Source organism: Mytilus galloprovincialis, chromosome 10, assembly GCF_965363235.1.
Source record: "Mytilus galloprovincialis chromosome 10, xbMytGall1.hap1.1, whole genome shotgun sequence".
NCBI lineage: Eukaryota > Metazoa > Mollusca > Bivalvia > Mytilida > Mytilidae > Mytilus > Mytilus galloprovincialis.
Window position 1 is genome coordinate 81,000,531 of NC_134847.1, and position 21,281 is coordinate 81,021,811.

General features: G+C 32.1%; 1 protein-coding gene and 1 long non-coding RNA gene across 2 annotated transcripts; both read right to left on the minus strand.

The window, feature by feature from the left end:
- Positions 1-2,029: 2,029 nt before the first annotated feature.
- On the minus strand, positions 2,030-3,773 carry LOC143049374 (transmembrane protein 267-like). Its single transcript, XM_076223034.1, has 2 exons — positions 3,324-3,773; positions 2,030-2,405 (listed from the first exon to the last, which is right to left on the minus strand). The coding sequence occupies exons 1-2, from the start codon at positions 3,621-3,623 to the stop codon at positions 2,067-2,069; spliced, it is 639 nt and encodes a 212-aa protein (XP_076079149.1). The 5' UTR covers positions 3,624-3,773; the 3' UTR covers positions 2,030-2,066.
- Positions 3,774-14,385: 10,612 nt separating this feature from the next.
- LOC143049375 (uncharacterized) lies at positions 14,386-17,525 on the minus strand. Its single transcript, XR_012970207.1, has 3 exons — positions 17,377-17,525; positions 15,793-15,893; positions 14,386-14,518 (listed from the first exon to the last, which is right to left on the minus strand). It is a non-coding gene; the product is annotated as an uncharacterized LOC143049375 (long non-coding RNA).
- Between the last annotated feature and the right edge of the window lie 3,756 nt (positions 17,526-21,281).

The window sequence follows — 21,281 nt, forward strand, 5'->3', positions numbered from 1 at the left end:
TGCATTTAAATGGTACGGATTTTATCATTTCTATATTTCAAAGTTGTAAAATTTCAATACTATTTATTAGAATTACAAGGCTTTTCTCGACTTACATTATAAATTATGGATAAGTAATTCATTTTATCCTGATCATAAAGGATTTAAAGTTCAAATGTTTGAATAATTAACGTAATTTTGCTTATTTTGCAGAGGTGCATGTATACTGTATACAAGAAAAGTGATAACCTCTGCAATGTACCTTTCTCATTGTTCTATGATTAATTATTAATATAAAGAAGATCCATACCACCCTCAATTCTCCAATAGTGCGACATAAGTCCTCACAGGCCCATGCTATCCTTTTTCGTACACATAATCTGTTCCCCACCCTGATATGATTTTTCTATTATTTGTTTGACATTATTTGTTTATAACATGCCATGCTTTATACCTGTCGTGTGAACACATTTAAAAACAATACAAATTGATATAACATAAGACTTCTTCTGACACAATACAGCAATCGCAGTAGCTACTTTATTTATCGTTTTCCACACTTTGATTATTATTACAGATAGATAGATACGTTTTCATACATTCCAGTCTAAGAGGGCCCAACTCAGCTAGGCTTTCTCGTGAGAATCATTCCTATACCAAAGGCCTTGTCTGCTATGCTATTAAGTTATTGATTAATGACCGATCAAGTCCAGGCAAAAATATTACATTGATAATAAGACCATAACGTCTAAATGATATAAAGCTGTCTTCTAATGAAAGAGTTTGATATGCTAGTTATACTAATACGGAAGCTGTTACACTCAACAACATTTGTGCAAGTTTCGGCAATAAATACACTCACCTATAGTTACTTTTCTCGATGGTATTTTTGGGTTAAAAATTAAAAAAAAAATATTATAAAAACCGTGATTATTTTTACAAAGAGACTTACAATTAAATGAATCTTATATTGACATTGGTGATAATCTTATTTCTCGATTTTAATTTTTCAGTTTAACACGGACAACATTTCTCAAATAATAACAGTTACAGTAAATTTAATATGTTCAGCAACATTTAAGTCCTTGCAAATTTTATTGACAGAGCCAGCGTAAAGTGGCTGTGTTCTTACTGGTACATTGTCTAGAAAAACCTGGATACGTTTGTTATCTTACAGACACAGTATATGGATACATATAGCTTTTTTAGTAATATCCATGGATATTTTACCTTTAGTTATAACCTATTAGTATTTAAACGGCACGTTCTGTAACACCTAGTCCACTGATTATTCATATATCACATAGATTCTTTCCATTTTCATCGGGCAATAAAAAGTGTTGTAACGAAAATATTTCCAGCTTGAATTGAATTGTAATTGGTGACGTTCGACGAAGATGACTTTTTTTGTGTCAAATAATCTTCTTTTATTTCTTGCTTTGCGGTATGGGTTTTGCTCATTGTTAAAGTCGTACAGAAACACATATATATAATAGTCGCTAACCTTCTACATCATTTTGTCATGTTTGTATTTGAGGAAAAGTCGTCTCAATGACAATCACATACACAGCTAATGTATACAATTTATTACTAGCATCTAATAAAAAGTTTCTTCGACTATAGACTTTTTATATTTTCGGTGTACTTTAGGGTTATTACATGTATTTTAGTGAAAAAGGTGTTTATGTTGCTCGAGTTTGTGAATGCAATATTTATTTTATAAAGTTAAAAATACACCAATATATATTCATGCAATAATACTCTTATTGTAACCAGCAAAGCTAGAAGAACTGGTTAAACACATTTCTATCGCCAATGCATTGCACTATGGTAAACTATGGCACTTTATGCCAACTTTGTTACGTTATGTATTATGTATGTTGTTGTTATTCAATAACGTGAGTTGCAATTATTTACAACATTACTGTTTTAAAACGAGATGATGCAAAAAGTTCTGATCAACATAGTAACAAATAGGAAATAATAAACACGTTTATACATGTCTGATAATGGCGTGTAATATTTTTTGTTGAGGAATTGCTGACACACCTGAGATAACATATTTAATTTATAAACCTAAACACGCGTTACACTTTTACCATTTCACGTTGTATAGAAGAATTACTGTTACTCTGTCGTTGCTCAGTCAAATATAGCACACTTTGTAATACCAAAGGCAAACACAAAATCAAAAGTACATATGTTGTCTTCGGTAAAGGCTGAGTACTTCCGAATGGAGGAAACCATAATCCTCGTCTCTTGCCGTCTCGTATGTGATGTGAAGTCCACGCAACGAGAAATATCAATGAAATACGTTTCAGAATGTCGTTAGAGCGCAGGTATGATATAATCCAAATACAACCAACAGCTACAGGTATAATTGATGAAGCATGGAATATTGGTCTGTTGTGAAGTGACAATGCAGACTGCAAGAAAATGAAGATGATGAATTAAAATTACTGCATACATGTACATGTACATACGAAAAATTCAGTCTGTAAAGTTACTACTCACCTTCAATTACACCACAGTAAACATGATGTATAAGTACATGTACCCCTGGTGTCAATAGGTTGATACATGTAGCTAGTGAACATGTATTCCGAGTTCGTGTTTTTTTCGTTTTATCAAATGGATTGTGTTCATATTTCACAATTGCCGGGGTGTATGCAGTTTTATGCAATTATCTATTCCTCTGTCGAAATTTATTTGGGGTCAGTTCTTTTATAACCTCTCTTCAGATCTGCCAGAATATATCTAATGTTAAACTAAACCATAACATATTGTTGTTAATATCTGTGTCGTTTGATCTCCTGTGAAAAGTTACCCGGTATCACATTGGCAATCATATCATATCTTTATACATCTCTGTTGGGATACGGTCATCGGTGCAATTAGGCAGGAATAGCATGTTTAGGACGGATATTGAGAAGATATTATTAATAACCATGATAACTTTCTCACCACTGGTATTTTTTCTAAAATACCCTTTCTGTAGTAATATTTATATGTTATAATATTTTAAAAAGTTGTTTGTGTATCATTTCAACTTTCGTACATCATATACATACTAGTAAATCATGTGTATTCTTTTCTTGCAGCTACGTGCATGCCCTTTGTAAGAGACACTGAAATAGTACTTTAAAGTATATACAGGATCATACCGAAAATTTTGAGATTGATTGTATCTTCATAGCCAGTGAATGTGTCTATGATTATTAAGACATACATGTATACTAGTATTGGCATGATTGGTAGACCATGGGATTGGATTTATTTTAGATTTTATTTATATTAAATATACAGAGGAATGCAACCTAAAGTTTCACATTGCATAGTTATACCTTCAATTCAATAGATCGTGCAGCAATAAAATGGTCTATATCGATCACCATTGCTAACATCATACATCCGGAACATTCGATCAGGTCCTTTCCGCAATCCGACAAATCTACTATAATCGCCCAAGTGAAATATCCAACAAATCCATGCGTTAAGTTATCCAGTAAAGCTTTAGAAAGTTCGTTACTCAATCCAAATATAGAAAATCCATGTGTTCCAATATAATTATCACCAAACAAACAAACAGCAAATAAAATGAGCTCAAAACAAACGCATCGTATAACTGTGAGTGTGAAAGTCATCACAGTAAATCAAGACGATTCATAAATATGACATGAATATAAAGAAAAGACACTATCCGAAATTTAGAAGTTATAACATATCATCAGAATGATTGTAAAGTACAAACTAATAATTGGTATGTCATGAATTTTGATTTGTTTACAACGGATGTTTCCGACACATAATAACTTCGGTTCTAAACTCGGTCTCGGATTCATTCCGGATTTCGAGTCTAAAGAAAAACTTGGGGAAAGTCTTAAGTAGCATTAAACAAAATATAGTATTTTTGACGAGGTCGATACGCTCTCATAATTGACATATTCAGATTGTATTGATCAAGGACGAAGTCCGACTGTAAATATTATCTAACGTATTGACGTCACTGGATGAAAGTCCTTAATTTATGATATATTACATATGTAACTAATTTACTTTACTACATTGGTTAGAGGTATAGGGGGAGGGTTGAGATCTCACAAACATGTTTAACCCCGCCGCATTTTTGCGCCTGTCCCAAGTCAGGAGCCTCTGGCCTTTGTTAGTCTTGTATTATTTTAATTTTAGTTTCTTGTGTACAATTTGGAAATTAGTATGGCGTTCATTATCACTGGACTAGTATATATTTGTTTAGGGGCCAGCTGAAGGACGCCTCCGGGTGCGAGAATTTCTCGCTACATTGAAGACCTGTTGGTGACCCTCTGCTGTTGTTTTTTTATTTGGGCGGGTTGTTGTCTCTTTGACACATTCCCCATTTCCATTCTCAATTTTAATGTATTAGAAAAATGGAATTCAACTGAATGTTCTGTGTATTTTTAAATTTTATTTTGCAAGATGTTTAACATGCTATTGAACATATCAATAAATAAGATTAACTTGTTTGTATTGTATTTTAATAGGTAGCAAGAAAACAAACTGAAAGTACATTTTGTATGTGACCCCATTTGTCCTTTCTTATCTGAAAGCAAGTTATAATTTGAGCATCTTCTTACATTTGTCTTAACATTCTATGACTTGGGAAAGAAACATAAATAATGTGGAGGGGGTAAACGTGTTTGTGAGTGCTCAATCCTCCCCTTACCGTACGGCCTTCCAGAATGAGAAAACCATATACCGTATGGTCGGCTATAAAAGTCCCGACAAGAAACAATTTAATTGGAAACAACGGCCTAATTCATAACAAAACATTTTACGAAACACAAATATGACAAACAAAAACCAAATACAACCACTGAACTACAGGCCTCTGACTTGGGACAGGCAACATGAATAATGTGGCGTGGTTAAATAGTTATTAAAGGTACAAGGATTATAATTTAATACGCAAGACGCGCGTTTCGTCTATATAAGACTCATCAGTGACGCTCATATCGAAATATTTATAAAGCCAAACTAGTACAAGGTTGAAGAGCATTGAGGATCCAAAATTCCAAAAAGTTGTGCCAACTACGGCTAAGGTAATCTATGCCTGGAATAAGAAAATCCTTAGTTTTTCGAAAAATTCAAAGTTTTGTAAACAGGATATTTATAAACATGTTTGTGAGTGCTTAATCCTCCCATAACCTCAGACAGTGGTGTACCAGCACAGCATAAGACCAAACTATTAAAAAAAGACGCTGAAAAAGGCTTAACTCATCAGATGGATACAAATAGAAATACATCTAACAAAAACAGAGTGGACGTGGACGTGTATTTTTACATCCCAAAAACAAAAACACACTACTCTGTTCTATGGTCGGGTTGACATTTTCCCGATTTCCATTCTCAATTTTATTAGGTACATATCTGAGAGTACTTGCAGTTACTGACAGTTAATGAAAAAGCGAAAAAAGCATGCACCCGAGACTAACATATCATCAGTACACATTCAACATCCAATGGATTTATGTGTAATGACTTCATTAACATTCAGTTGAAATTACGATCGTGTGCAAATAATTCCAAACTATAGGTATCGACATATTTTAGTACCGTGTAAGTACAGGTCAGATGCACCCTGTCCTTGAGATTGATCAATGCATCTGACCTCGATCTCAATTCATAGTTCATTGATCAAGGTTCAGTTTTGTACTAAAGTTTGTATCGCAAAGAAACTATAAGCAGTAGTCTAATTATATTTGTTGTATTGCGTGAATGTAATATTCATCTATATTTGGTGCATTGGATTGTTTTAGGTGTACATATATTTTGGGGGTATGTTAGTGTATATATGAGATATATAAGGCATTATTGTATGTTTTAGATCAACCTATGTGTGGTGTACATGTATGGAATTATTGTAAACTTTCCAAGTCACATTGGAGTTTTTGAAATTTTGTATATATTCGAAAACTACTGAACTCCCACTAATATATTACGACAAGGTATCATTCGGAAATAATTACAAACTGCGCAATCTCGAGGGGAATAATATAATCTTACATTTAGCAATTAAAAACCCGACCGGTAACAAGAAATTTTCTTAAGAGTGGTCGTAAGTATTGAATTAAGGGATTGATAAGATAATCCTAAGATCATTCAAAGAGTGTAAATCAAAGCTTCCTCAGGTTGTTCGTAGATCGGTCTTATTTCCCCCTTGAGTTGCATAGTAATAGTTTTCAAGTTAAGAGTTCTTAATAATTTTCTGGCGTCTCTGTGGTAGGTTCCTCGCAAAGAAATTAGAATCGCCTTAAATGAATCATAAAAACGTTTTAATGAACGATAAAATGCGCACAACAATCAACTACCCATTTAACATAAGGAAAACAATTCTAACCTCAGACCACCATTATTCTTCCCCTTTGCTACAATGCATTTTTAATAACAGTCAAATTGAATTAAAACATGAAATACATTTAACTGCTTATATACCATTATTATTCTAATCAAATATGTTTGTCCCAGGACAATCCATAAGTGCTTTTTCTTTTGAGAGCCCTATATTTACATGCCTATGGCTATGGTAGGATTTGAATCTTGAATAAATGACGATGGCTAATTTCTACCTTATTTTCATTTCAGCCAAATCACTACTTTCACTTTCAACAATAAATTTTTTGTCCACATGTTTTACTTATTTTAATATATATGCAACTTATAGGACCACTTAAATATTAAACATTTCAAAGAAAACAGTAGTGAGAATACTTACGAAGAAATACCCCATATAATAACTAGATCACGACCAAAGGGAATCGATTGTGGTCTGAATCCTTCCAACAAAAAATAAAATCACAAAAATACTTAACTCCGAGGAAAATTCAAAACGGAAAGTCTCTAATCAAATGGCAAAATAATATGATAAAACACATCAAACGAATAGACGACACCGGTCATATTCCTTCTTGTTACAGGCATTTTCAAATGTTAAAAAAAATGGTGGATTGAACCTGTTTTTTTAGCGCTAAACCTCTCAATTGTATGACAGACTGTCATTGACAGTCTTATCAAATTCCATTATATTGAAAACGATGTGTGAACAAAATAGACAAAATAGGCAAAAATGTCACAAATAGGGGTATAACAGCAACACAAATCCCACTAAAAACTGGTTATTATTTCAGGTGATCCGGAAGGGTAAGCAGATCATGCTCCACGTGTGACATCCGAAGTGTTGCTCATTCTATTATGAAGCCGATAAATAGTCTAATTCGGTAGGTTACATTCGTGTAAAGGGAATGGGATTTTAGTTATGACATAAGGAACATATCCGATATCATCTGTATAACGGATATTCCATAACGGTCAACCAACTCATGATGGCGTCCGTAAAATTTAAGAAGTGATGATTTCAACTTCACCATTTGGAACATTTGGTTTAAAAATGAAAAAGGTCACAAATTTCTCTTTGCTTTAAATTTAACAACTTCTCTCAACATGCCAACATTGTAATGATTTATAATAAAGAGAAACTACCATCCTTCACACACATGGCCAAGAAAACACTGATATATAATTTCTTATTCAGTTGAATTAAGGGTTAGAATTTAAAAGTTCTAAGGTTCACGTATTATCTTTTTTTAAGCAACTTGTTATATTATTAAAATTACAAAAAATATCAAGAGAAGCTATTGCGAATTGTTCTTGGTACACCCCTAAGTTGCTAAGTTTGTTTTAAGAGCACTTAATAACTGACCAACATTTAAGAATGATTTTGTGTTACCGGAGATACATGTAGTAAGATCGCTTTAAGGTAGACGTAAGTATCGTTCTTAAATCATGCACTTTTTCAAAACATTAAGGGCTGTCAATCATTCTAAGATAGGTCTTGAGTTTGGGTCTTGTTACACTCTTAAATCTTAAGACGCTCTTTATATGTTCGTAAGACATAAGAATGCTTCTTGTTACCCACCCCAGACTATTTAACATAAAGAACAATTTATCATATTAAATGAATCTAGTATCGTGTGTCAGCCTAGTGTTAAACCAACTATTGTTGGTACATACGTTCTATTTTCAACTAATATATTCCTGGTTTTAACCAACGTCTCAGAACAATGACAGACGTTAATACTTTTGTTGAAATTTTATTTCCGATGAATCGTTATTGTGTTGAATGTTTGTTTCAAACAGATCCAAATGTCGTGGGTATGTGTGTTGTTTTAAAATTGAATTAGGCAGTATAGTTATTATTACCACCGTAAGAAAAGACAGTTATAAGGCGAATATCGAAAAACTTTTAATATTATATGGCAATATGCACGACAATGCTATATTTAAAAGAAAAAGAAGAAATGACAAGTTTCGATATAGCAAAGCAGAGATTGTTTCATACAGATAAACGATAGAAGATGTATACATATTTGATCAGAAAAAAATGTGTAACGAGGCAAATGTAAATCTCTTTTACCAACTAATTAAACCATCGATGACTCTAATTTCTATATCATCTCAGTATATCTATTTTCAATTCATCCTGCACAAGTGGTTAATGTATTTGATGAAATGTGGTAAGGAAGAGAAACAAACTTCCACGTTTTCCCTTCATCTCTCTAAATCCTCCGAACAGCACAGTGAACACAAAACGCTTGGCATCCTATAAAATAATTGATAAAGTTTCATTTGACAAATTTAATAACGAAAATGCATTTAAACATCATTTCTAATAAATAATATAAAAAAGTTGCTTTTTAAACTTTAATATGCTATTTTGGATTTATAGCAATAAAATTGTATGCCTAAACGAGATAACAGGGTCGACCGAAATCCAATATAGAACAACAACCCCGATATATAACCGACTCCTTCAAATCTGACATATGAAGTAAAACAAGACAATCAACAAAGAACAACACATTGTCCAGATTGCGAGAAATGATGTAGACAGAGAATATAATGTTAAATCAATTTAATCTGCGTATCACTCATCTTTCCCAATCCTTCTGCTTATATGTACTATAATGTCTTAAAAGCATACAAGAAAAGAATAAAACCGTTGCTGAATGCAGTTATTAACAAAATTACTAATACAGTCTGGTTTACTTTTTTTTTAAATTGTTATTTGGATGGAGAGTTGTCTCATTGGCATTCACACCACATCTTCCTATATCTATTGAATTGTATGAGTAACGGTTACCCAAAGTGGTACGCGGGCAATACAAATTATCTGTTGAAAAATGCAATGGCCCTGTTTGGGAAATATTGTTAAATTCAATGAGTAAGAATATTGTTTATGAAAATGATTATCTCAAAACTATAAATACTTTCTGCTCTTACCTGCTCTTTTGGTACCTATAAAGTAGAGCAAACAAATATATAACCAAATCAACACTTATCATGCATGTTATTCGTACAAAAAAACACAAATGAATGCTAGTCAAAACATTTACTAAATTTTATCATCGGTACAAGGACACCATTCGTAAATATAAGTCAACATGCAGACTTTTTATACGTTCGGGTATTTCACATCCAATCTTTTATGGTAATATTCTTTATGAACCACAAAAGTGTCAGCATTCACCTCAGAAGTTAACAAAACCTTTAAATAGACTTATTTAGAAGGGATATAGTTACGATACTGTAGTCAGGTCATTAAAGATTGCATATTTTGGCTTTAATATTGATTCACTTATAGGGTCTTTGCATCGGAACTAAACACATTTAATTTTAAACTAGTTGTTGGCATGACACGGATTGTGTTCTTCTCATATGTTATGCTGGTATGATAAATAACCCCTAACGAAAGAGATTATGCCTGATATTCATATGATGAAGACATAATCTTTCAATCAGTTTAATTGAAGTCTGGAGCTGGCATGTCAGTTAACTGCTAGTAGTATGCTGGTATTTATGTATTATTGTCATTTTGTTTATTCTTTTGTTACATCTTCTGACATCAGACTCGGACTTCTCTTGAACTGAATTTGAATGTGCGTATTGTTTTGCATTTACTTTTCTACATTGGCTAGAGGTATAGGGGTGGGTTGAGATCTCATAAACATGTTTGACCTGCCACATTTTTGCGCCTGTCCCAAGTCAGGAGCCTTGGCCTTTGTTAGTCTTGTATTATTTTTAATTTTAGTTTCTTTTGTATAATTAGGAGTTAAGTATGACGTCCATTATCACTGAAGTAGTATATGTATTTATTTAGGGGCCAGCTGAAGGACGCCTCCGGGTGCGGGAATTTCTCGCGGTATTGAAGACCTATTGGTGACCTTTTGCTTTTGTCTGTTCTATGGTCGGGTTGTTGTCTCTTTGACACATTCCCCATTTCCATTCTCAATTTTAGATACTAACAATGTCAATAAATTGTTGTTTATCTGATGTAGCTCAAATCGAATTGGATCACATTTGTCGTATGTTAGTTTACTAAAACGTATTTAAAAAAAATGTGGTCTTTCATTAAAAGTTTATGATATCATTAATGCACTACCAATGCAAATGATAATGCTTCGGTTGCAAGTGCTGTACATATTTGACTATAATGGCCTATTATAATATCGTTTGGCTGTTGCATATAAATTTACTTTATATTATTAAATGTCTAAGAAATAATTCAGATGGTTGAATATCTTGTTTATAAAGAAGAATCTAATATCATGAACATGGTGAATCGAGTTAGAAGACATTGCAAGGTAAGACGCTAAAACCACAAAACAGTTATCTACTGTTAACCAGATTTGGTTTGTGTGGAATATAAATTCTCTGTTGAAAAATGTAATGATCCTGCTAGACAAATGTTGTCAACTTCAATGAGAATTTATATTCAATTTGTTTATCAAAAGTATTCTCGCAAAAATATAAATACTCACTGCTCCCCTTGCCTGCTCGTTTTATACCTATAAAGAAGGACAAACAAATGTATAACCAAAGCAACATCATTCGTGCATACAAAAACTCATGTTATTAAGCACTTAAGAGACGTCATTCAACCGCGATCGCTATGAAAATTAGAAAAGGAATACGACATATGAATCATTGTCATCATCTTTACTAGCCAAGGGTTACGATGCACTTCCTTCCTCGTAATCCTTGGCTAGCAAAGATGACAAAAACCCAAATAAAATGTAGATACTAATAATGTTTACAAATTGGTGGTGTTTCCTGATGTAGCTTGAATCGGAATGGATCACCTTTGTCGTTTATATTAAGTTTATAAATAACTGCTAATACAAATTTGGTCTTTCCAAAAAAGTTTATGATATCTTTTATGCACATACTCTTAAAAATTATAATAATGCTTCAGTAGATAGTGTTCTACATAATTGTATGACTAGAATGACCTGTTATGATATCGTTTAGTTTTGGCACATTAATTTACTTTATAAATGTCTATGACAAATAAAAATACACAAATGCTTGAATATCTTGTTTATAAAGAAGAATGTTACTTATGATTATAAAATGACAGTATTTGAAACTGTATTAACAAATTTGTTCGATGTCTGGTGTCTTGTTATCTTGGTGACTTAGAAACGACGAACTTTTAAATAAGACAGAAACAATCATATGTTTATTGTACATTTATACTGCTATTTGAAATAGAAAATAAAAGAATTTCGGGGTAAAACAAATATGATTTAAACAGTTATTAACTACCCTCTCTTCTCCTATAAGCATCCCTGTAAGACAGAGGTTTGACATTTGTTTCCTTTACCAATATTGGGTTGGATGAGAGGAGAAAGTTTGGATGAGTAGACTAGTACATCGTTTGATCTTCCTTGGATGAGATAGTTTAGCTTGAATGCAAAACGTATTTAAAATAAACATGTACAATTCTTTTAAAATATAATGTATTTTTTCTGCATATTTGTAAAGAACTTCATTTTTTTCATGTAAACAAAAAAAAATCTAATATAAAACCTTCCGAAAACATGATTTCACATTTCACCCGAAAAACTATGAATTCGTTTTATTAGTTTTTTTTTGCGAAAAATGCCTAACGCAGGATTATGATCAAAGGTTGAGGCGTCAGTGATGCTTCGAATATGCTACGAAGTGTTAACAAACCAGTGATTGATGTGTTTTAGTAAAATGATGAACAATGCATTAAATACTTACGAGTCTCTGTATGGTGCACTGAAAGAATGATTATATTCTTGTAATGAGTGTCAAGTTTGAAATACACAAATGTGTATATCTGTCTTAAAGATTATGTACCCTTGTGTTGATTCAATGCTTATCAAATGGAAATTTTATAGAAAATCCACAGACTTTATCCTTGTACTCTCATATTTGGCAATTTGATGACCGATAGATATAGGATTATTGCATGCAGTCCTAGCATTGATTTCCTTAAAACAAGTTTATTAATGTAGTTATTGGTTAAAACAAATACAAATATGGACCAAATCAAGTCCAACTTTTAGGGTGCGACTTTAGTGACTCAGCACCAGGTATTTTGGAATTTACAGGTTGGTTTGAACTTTTTGTAAAATAAACACTAGCACATCATACAAAAGTGAGTAATCTATGTTTCAAATTTTATAACAAAAATCTCTGTATTAAAGGTTGTTTATTTTCTATAAAAATCTTGGTTTATTTGCCTCAAAGCACTCTTTTTCTATTAAATGCAATTAAACAGTAAATAATACTGCTTTGCATCAAGTTTCCCCTTGGTATATGTACAAAATGGCCTATCTCTATTATTCATTATATCTGAAGTTTTAAAAGTTTGTACAAAACTGTCTACAGAAGGGGTCCTCAATCTTAAATATTCAGTTCGATAAAAAATGTAATGATAAATGATTATATCTTCACTGTATTTTCGTTTCTCAAGTTAACTGATTCAGCTAAATGTCATGAATAAAATTTAGATTTGTTGCAGATGCATCATAATATTCTTTAAAAAGATTAGGGACAAACCCTGTTTGAAATCAACAATCTCAAGGTAGATCGGGTATCTTCCTCCATTTTAGATTTTGAAATACAAGTAAACAAGGTCTAGATCTTTGATACAATGTGCAAATTTTGAGAGTAGTAGGTAATTCATGTGTAAGAATTTTCATTATAATATAGAAAATGCCATGTTTTATCATATTTATGGTTGTTTTTTACAAAAAAACGAATACTATGGTTTGATTCAACTTTTTCCAACTTTGCCAAATAAGGGGAAGCAACTCAAATGTAAGAGCAGATAGTTCAGAAAGTGTTACTTTTACAATAGAAAGTTTACCAATTTTATTTATGTAGCGAGAAAACGAGTCCGGTGACCCCATTTTTTGTTTTTCTTATCTGAAAGCATGATATTGGTGCCATCTTCTCATATCTTATCTCAAAATTCTATGGTGTAGTTTTTCGTTTATGGCGGAAAATTGGGTTTTCCATGCATAATCTATACAAAATCTGACAATTTTGCACAAACTGTAGTGTGAAAATAAGTCCGGTGACCCATTCTTTTTATTAATATTTTTAAACAAGCAGGTTATAAACTACATTTTGGCAAATTATTAAAAAATTCTATGGATTATTATTTAGACACCCCATCTAGCTTAAATGGCAGCCAGCACGTCGAATGACTGAATACTATGGCAAATATTACAGACGATTCTCACTCAAAGGAAAGGAATTAAATTTTGTCTACATATAATGTAGACACTGTATCATCAGAAATTAGTTTTGCTATTTTTTACAATTGGAATTCATAATGTTTGGTTATAATTGACCTTTAATTTGAAAAAAAAAAACACCGGTAGAAAGAAATACAATGAATGTAAAAATAAGACGAGATAGTATGATTGCAAATTGGACAAGTCGCAATGGTTCACTTGATTGTTATTCAAGCTAGAGACTTGTTTTTTAGTTATTTTGTCGTGTTACTGTATCATTGACGTGTACATCACTTCGTCCCTCTGCCATCGTCTGAAGGTTTATCATAAGTATTATAAACGTTAAATAAGATGACACGGAACTGATACCGTTCTTATATGTTTGAACAGATGTTGATAATTTGGGCCCCAATTAATCAACTCATGTTCTATTTTCTGGTCAAACAAAGAAACAGCTATACTCCGAGAAAAACACAAAAATGCAATCAAAGATCATCAAATATAGTGATATTGCTCGAATTAATACATGAATGAATGAGATCTTTTTAAAGGTGTTCACTGTGCTTCATATTATGACTCAGGGATCACAGTTACAATATAAAATTGAGAATGGAAATGGGGAATGTGCCAAAGAGACAACAACCCGACCATAGAAAAAACAACAGCAGAAGGTCACCAACAGGTCTTCAATGTAGCGAGAAATTCCCGCACCCGGAGGCGTCCTTCAGCTGGCCCCTAAACAAATATATACTAGTTCAGTGATAATGAACGCGTAATAGTATTTATAACTCTACAACTTACCATTCTGATGAACAATGTTTCCAAAAAACAGTTTGTAACCACTACAGAAATCTGCTATGTATTCCCCTCCTTCTTGTAGCATATCCTGTTCCGTGATTGGAACTGGGTCCACCAACTTAACCTCATCAATTGCATGCGTGAGTTTCAATCTACAATAGTTTACTTACAGTTGTCAATAGACGAATTTCTTTCTTAATACATATATTTATTTTTCAATTATTGTATAAAAATGTTATATTTATAGATTATCGTTGGTCATCACAACGAGATTGATTTTCTTGCTTGAGTCGGTACGATATTTTACCTATGACGACGTTGTCAATTTCATGTCAATTTCTTTAGCAACGCCGCGTGCATCCTTAGATTCTAGCGATAATTATCAATCTCAAGCGAGTAGCATGATATGAAAAATTATCACTAAAAAAGATCAAAGGAAAAATGCACAAAATAGCAATGAATATATATATATATTGCCTACACTTGATGTTATTTTGATAGTTTCATAAGACTAAGAAAAAGGTCATCGGAACATACCATGATCTTGTTGATAAATATTATGTATCATCATCACAAATAATACAAATAATAATTTAACAATAAAACAAGCAGACAAAATCCAATATGGAAACATAAAATGTTTGATTTCCCAACATCTATGTAAGAAGAAGAGATTTTACACTGGTAAATAGTCTAGTCATTCTGATAACTGAAAATGGTACTTTGATATGTATGTCTTCCTTTATCATCATTACACGCTGTCTTATTTATGTTGTTAGAATAGTTAGGAAAATGTATTCAAATTATACTGTGAACAAAAAAAAAACACATTTCTTATAAAGGAGTAGGTTCAGTAAAACCCCTTTTTTGCCCCAAAATATAGCAGTTTAACAAAGTTGTGATAATGTAATCGTTAAGCTATTTATTGGAAAGTAGAATGATTCTGCTACATAAATATGGGCTGTTTTTGACAATACAATGCACATATATCGGGTACTAGCATCATAAAGTCATGCTAAATTACTGAAATCTTCACAATTTTAGCATTTTAGTTAAATTCGTGTTCATTCATGATATTGATATTGAAACGTAAGTTGTATTTGATGATAATACATAATATATATAAAGGTTGAGGATGGACACGGATGCGGCCACTTTCATTTTTGACAAAAATCATCTGAAAAGTGACGATTTTTGGCAAATTTGATAGATTTCTCATATTCAAGCTTGAATCGGAGCGTTTTTAATGACTAAATCAGTTAAAATCTTTCACAAAAACTAATTGAATCAATTGAAATAGACACTTAAGTGTTTTAAAAGTGTCTAAAATATTTCGTCAGATGAACTTGAAAATTGAGGCCAAAATTGGCCCTTACTGGACCTACTCCTTTGTCTACCAAGGGTTTAAGTGATGCAGTACTAGTACCTTTTAATTTTGTAAAGCAATTCCAACGTGTCATTAAGAGATTCTCTTGTGTCAATCATAAGACATTCTGCAGTATCTATGTTCTTTATAGCAAGCTTTCCCTGCAAACAATCTAAACATTCAAGTATCATAACGCCTGACGGAGGCATATGTTAGACTTAAGATCTCCATCAATTTAGTATAATAAGTAACTTTAGATATGTAAGAGTATACCAAATTAGATATTCTTTCACAAATATCAAAGAGGACTAACAGACTATCTAATCGTAAAAAACGTCCTTGAATATCTTTTAGGGCATGTGAATAAATTAGCAGACAATGACTATTCTCTTGCTTGACCGCCATACCTGAACTCAAATGAAAAGACATTACGCCTTTTTGAACTGATCCGTAACGACGAATGTCACCAAACAATTGCCTCTATGCGTCGTACATTCAATTTCATAATCAAAACTGACGAGTTGTTAAATATACACAGAAAGGATTATCAACGTCCTGTGTGAAATAAACAAAAGGGAACGAAAATTACCACAATGCCTTGTTTAGAGTTTAACTTGTTATACTGATATATCAAAATCTAGGAGAGCAATCAGCTCCCTTGAATAATTTTTTTCTTCACTAAAATGAAAACAATCTTTACCATGAAAAACGTCATTTTCAATAAAATGTAATTTTGACTTCACTGAGCATTGACATTGACAATATTACACGCTTGTTATTTAAGAGGCAAACTATGGTAAAATAAAAATACCCACAGCTTGTCGATATAAACCTTTATTCTTGTACAAGACGATTGCAGATGATTTCAATGCATATTTTTTTATCCTTAGATAATACAATAAAAACTAGTTGTCAGTTGTCGTCGATACCCTTTTTGAACACAGCGGTATACTACTATCCCTTTTATATCAATCTGTGGTAAATGAATTACCAAATTTTGCCTGAAGTATTTTACAAATTAAGAAAAATCGTTTGTGTTCAAATATCATTGATTCAACATAACTTGGATTCAGTTTTCGTTATGAGACAAATAAAAAAGAATTCTCTATGATTTGAAGTTTATAACATAAATTATTTTAGTAATAATTCAAAGGCAATGGTGAAGTATAATCAAAACATTCATAAAAAAATAAAAAACAATAAGTTACCAAACCTTTATTATTGTACGAGAGGATTTCAATGTATTTTTTTTTATCATTGGGCAATACAGTAAAAAAAACTAGTTGTCAGTTGTCTGTGATACCATTTTTTAACAGCGGTATATAATACTGTTGCCTTTATATATCAATATGTGGCAAATAGATTCCTAAATTTTGCCTCAATGTTTTTACAAATTTAGAAAAATCGTTTGTGTTCAAATATCATTGGTTTAACATAACTTGGATTTAATGTTCGTTATGAGACAAATAAAAAAAAAAGAATTCTCTATGATTTGAAGTTTATAAAATCGAAAAAATAGTAATAATTCAAAGACAATGGTGTAGTATAATCAAAACATTCATAAAAAATGAAAAACAATAAGTTCTAGGGCAAATCAAAATGAATAATGCTAGTAACACCAATCTGATGTAGGTAATACAAAACCTTTTTAAAGTCATGAAGATTAATAGTAGAAGGGCAATCTGAATTGAGGTGAGCCACGCTCCCTACATTAACAGTCAACAGATTCTTTTGCAAGTCTACCACGATATCCTCTTTAATACTTCCTCCGTGTACATCAGCCTTTATGTTGAACGTCTAGAATTCATAAAACAAATAAAATTAATTAGATTTAAAAAAAGAATAATAATCATCCAGATTTGGGGTATCATCTTAATAGAGATAATGAGGTAATTTATCTAGGTTATTCTCGACATGTCACGATGATTACAATTGAGACAAATTCCCACAAAGACCAAATAACACAAAACTTAACAACTATAGGTTACTGTTTTTTATGTCTCTACATATAAAAAACATCGTACCCCATTAGAGTTAATGCTCATATATAATTTCTCCATTAATAACCTCAATATTCAATATCCTCAATTAACCTCAATATTAAATAGCCTACAATATAGTATTGACGATATATTGTTGGACGCTGACGATATGTTGTCGGACTCTGGTGATATATCGTGGGACTCTAATTAGAATGAGAATGATATTACTGCTCTTATTTGGTCCAATAAAATATAACCTATAACCTTTATTGATAGAATATCAAAATTGTCAAATGATTGTTTATATGATGCATGCTGACAGTCATCAAAAATGCTGCGTTATACTATATTAACTGTTCGATATGGAGTTTCAAAAAATGTTAAAGACGTTCTTTCCTGTCTTACCATGTCTCCTTATGCGAAGAAGTATATATACGTACGATATGATCCGGTTCAAATTTGTTTTATTTTTGTTAGTTTCGTTTGTTCTTCATTTTGTTCGTTCAATTGTCTGTACATTACTGTCACAGGTAATCATAAAGTAGTACTGTTCTTGTTAAGAAACATTGAAGAAAATCTGAATATATTTATGAACTTTTAATTTTGATGCATGAAATTGATATCGTATTCACATGTCATTTTTACTGGCTTTTTTTATATCAAAGAAATGCTCATACAATCTTCCGAAATTGCACACATTGCTCATTTTTATACACGTTCATGCATATGATCCGGAAGGAACCAAATATGGTAACAAGATCTACAGTGTAAACAATTGTCATGCTAAAATATTATTATTTCTTAAAACACCTTGGAGCATAAGATAATCTGCAAATTTGTATCTGATAACACAAAAACCCAGCATATCATGTCCCGAAAATTTCTTTATGTAAATGATAAGAAAACAAATATGTTTGATTAGACTTCGAGAACTCCTTATATTAGTAAATACTATGATTTCCATAGCAAAATGGTAACTGGGGGATGACTGAAAATGGATGAAATCTGAATCAGCCACTTCTCCAAAAGTACTGACTGATATGCAAAATATTTCTTAATAAGTCGCTTGTAGTATCAATAAGGATTTTTATTTTTCACCCAAACACTTTTTTGTGTAGGAAATGACTAATTTGTACATAATAGACACTAACCACATAATTTATGAAAATGGCGATTTGATGCAGTTTGTCTTAAGTTGTTTTATTTTATTTCAATGTTTAAATACAATTTGCACAAACCTGAATGTTCTTGTTGCTGCTTGCTAAATAAAATGACGTCGAAACTATAAATATTACTTTAAACATGGTAATAATTGCAGAGTTACTAGTTTTACTGGTAGACACCTTCTCTGTAATGGAAAATATTTCGTTTTTGTTTCAAATATTTCATTGCAAAATATTTTTTTTAAAAGGTGACTATATAAAAACAAAAACAAAAACCACTGATAAATCTCAATAAAGAAATATATATTATAAAACCTAAATACCGTACGGTAAAAAGCTATACATATTTATTTTTCATACTGAAATTGAGAACTTAATTTAACAGTGTAACTATGTACTATCATCTGTAGCAAGTCAAAATATAATAATGATTGGTTTCATCATGCAGTAACAAAACATTGTATTCCCATTTAAAAGCTCTGACAAGACGCAACTCCTGTAAAGCTCTTGTGTCCCAGTCATAGATTACCTTAGCCGTATTTGGTAAAAGATTTTGTAATCTGGGGTCCTCAATGCACTTCAACTTTATACTTGTTTGGTTTTCAAACTATTTTGATCTGTTTGCCACTGATGAGTATTATGTAGGCGAAACGCGCGTCCGACGTATCAAATTATAAGCCTGGTATATTTGACAACTATTTACATAACTTGGTCGATACAATTGTTGGTGGACGTTTCGTCCCCGAGGGAACCACCAGGCCAGTAGTCAACACTTCGGTGTTGACATGAATAACAATATTAATTATATGGTCACTTATAAAAATTAAATGTTTGCAAAAGTATGAATTATTCGAAATACTAATAATTTTCTTATTCCAGGCATAAATTACCTTATTTGGTACAACCTTTTGGAATTTTGGGTCTTCAATGCTCTTCAATAAAATTGAGAATGGAAATGGGGAATGTGTAACAGAGACAACAACCATAGAAAAAACAACAGCAGAAGGTCACCAACAGGTCTTCAATGTAGCGAGAAATTCCCGCACCCGAAGGCGTCCTTCAGCTGGCACCTAAACAAATATATACCAGTTCAATGATAATGAACGCCATACTAATTTCCAAATTGTACACAAGCAACTCAAATTAAAATAATACAAGACTAACAAAGGCCAGAGACTCCTGACTTGGGACATGCGCAAAAATGCGGCGGGGTGAAACATGTTTATGAGATCTCAACCCTCCCCTATACCTCTAGCCAATGTAGAAAAGTAAACGCATAACAAAACGCACATTTAAAATTCAGTTCAAGAGAAGTCTAGTTTATACTTGTTTGGTTGACTAACTTTTTTAATCAGAGCGTCACTGGCGAGTCTCATGTAGACGAAACGCGCGTCTGACGTATCAAATAATGAGCCTGGTACATGTGATAACTATGTATCAATGGAATCAATAATTCTGCAGTCAGGACTTTGTCACTGCAATGATTTCCATCATACATTTTAAAAATATTTCGTTTTGCGGATATTAAGAAGCGTCTAAGAATCTCACACAGTCAAAGTAAACCGAATATAGTTAAGGGCGATTTTTTTCGAGTTTCTCACGGTAATATTGTCCTTAAATATTATACATCACTAAGCTTAGAAAACCTTTGTGCAAGTTTTTCAACTTAATACATGTTTGGCTTTAAACTATTTTGATTTGAGCGTCACTGATGGGTCTTATGTAGACGAACGCGCGTCCGGTGTATCAAAATTATAAGTCTGGTACCTTTGATAACTATTAACACCACTTGGTTCATGCCACTGCTGGGGGACGTTTCGTCCCCGAGGGTATCACCTGTTCAATAGTCAGCACTTCGGTGTTGACCTCTATATCAATAATATGATAATTATTTAATAAAATAAATGTTTGCAAAAGTAAAAATTATTCGAAATACTAAGGATTTTCTTATCCCAGGCATAGTTTACCATAGCTGTATTTGGCACAACTTTTTTGGAATTTTAGGTCGTCAATAATGCTCTTCAACTTTATACTTGTTTGGCTTTTTAACTATTTTGATTTGAAAGTCCCTGATGAGTCTTTTGTTGTCCAAACGCGCATCTGGTGTATCACAATTATAAGTCTGGTACCTTTGATAACTATTGGTGGTCCCGGTGAAAGGTTTCATATAAAACAACTTCGGCTAAAACTAATTCATAAAATAATGTTTTGATGTAATACCCCTAAGTCGATATACTGGTAGTTTTATGATATTTATAATATCATAAGCCCAATTTGTAGTTATTCCTCACATTATTTCACAAGCAATTCATACATTTACTATTGATGAGTTTATGAAGATATACTATTAAAGAAACTTTGTATGTGATCTAACTCCTTCTTGAATATTTATTCATTCAAATTT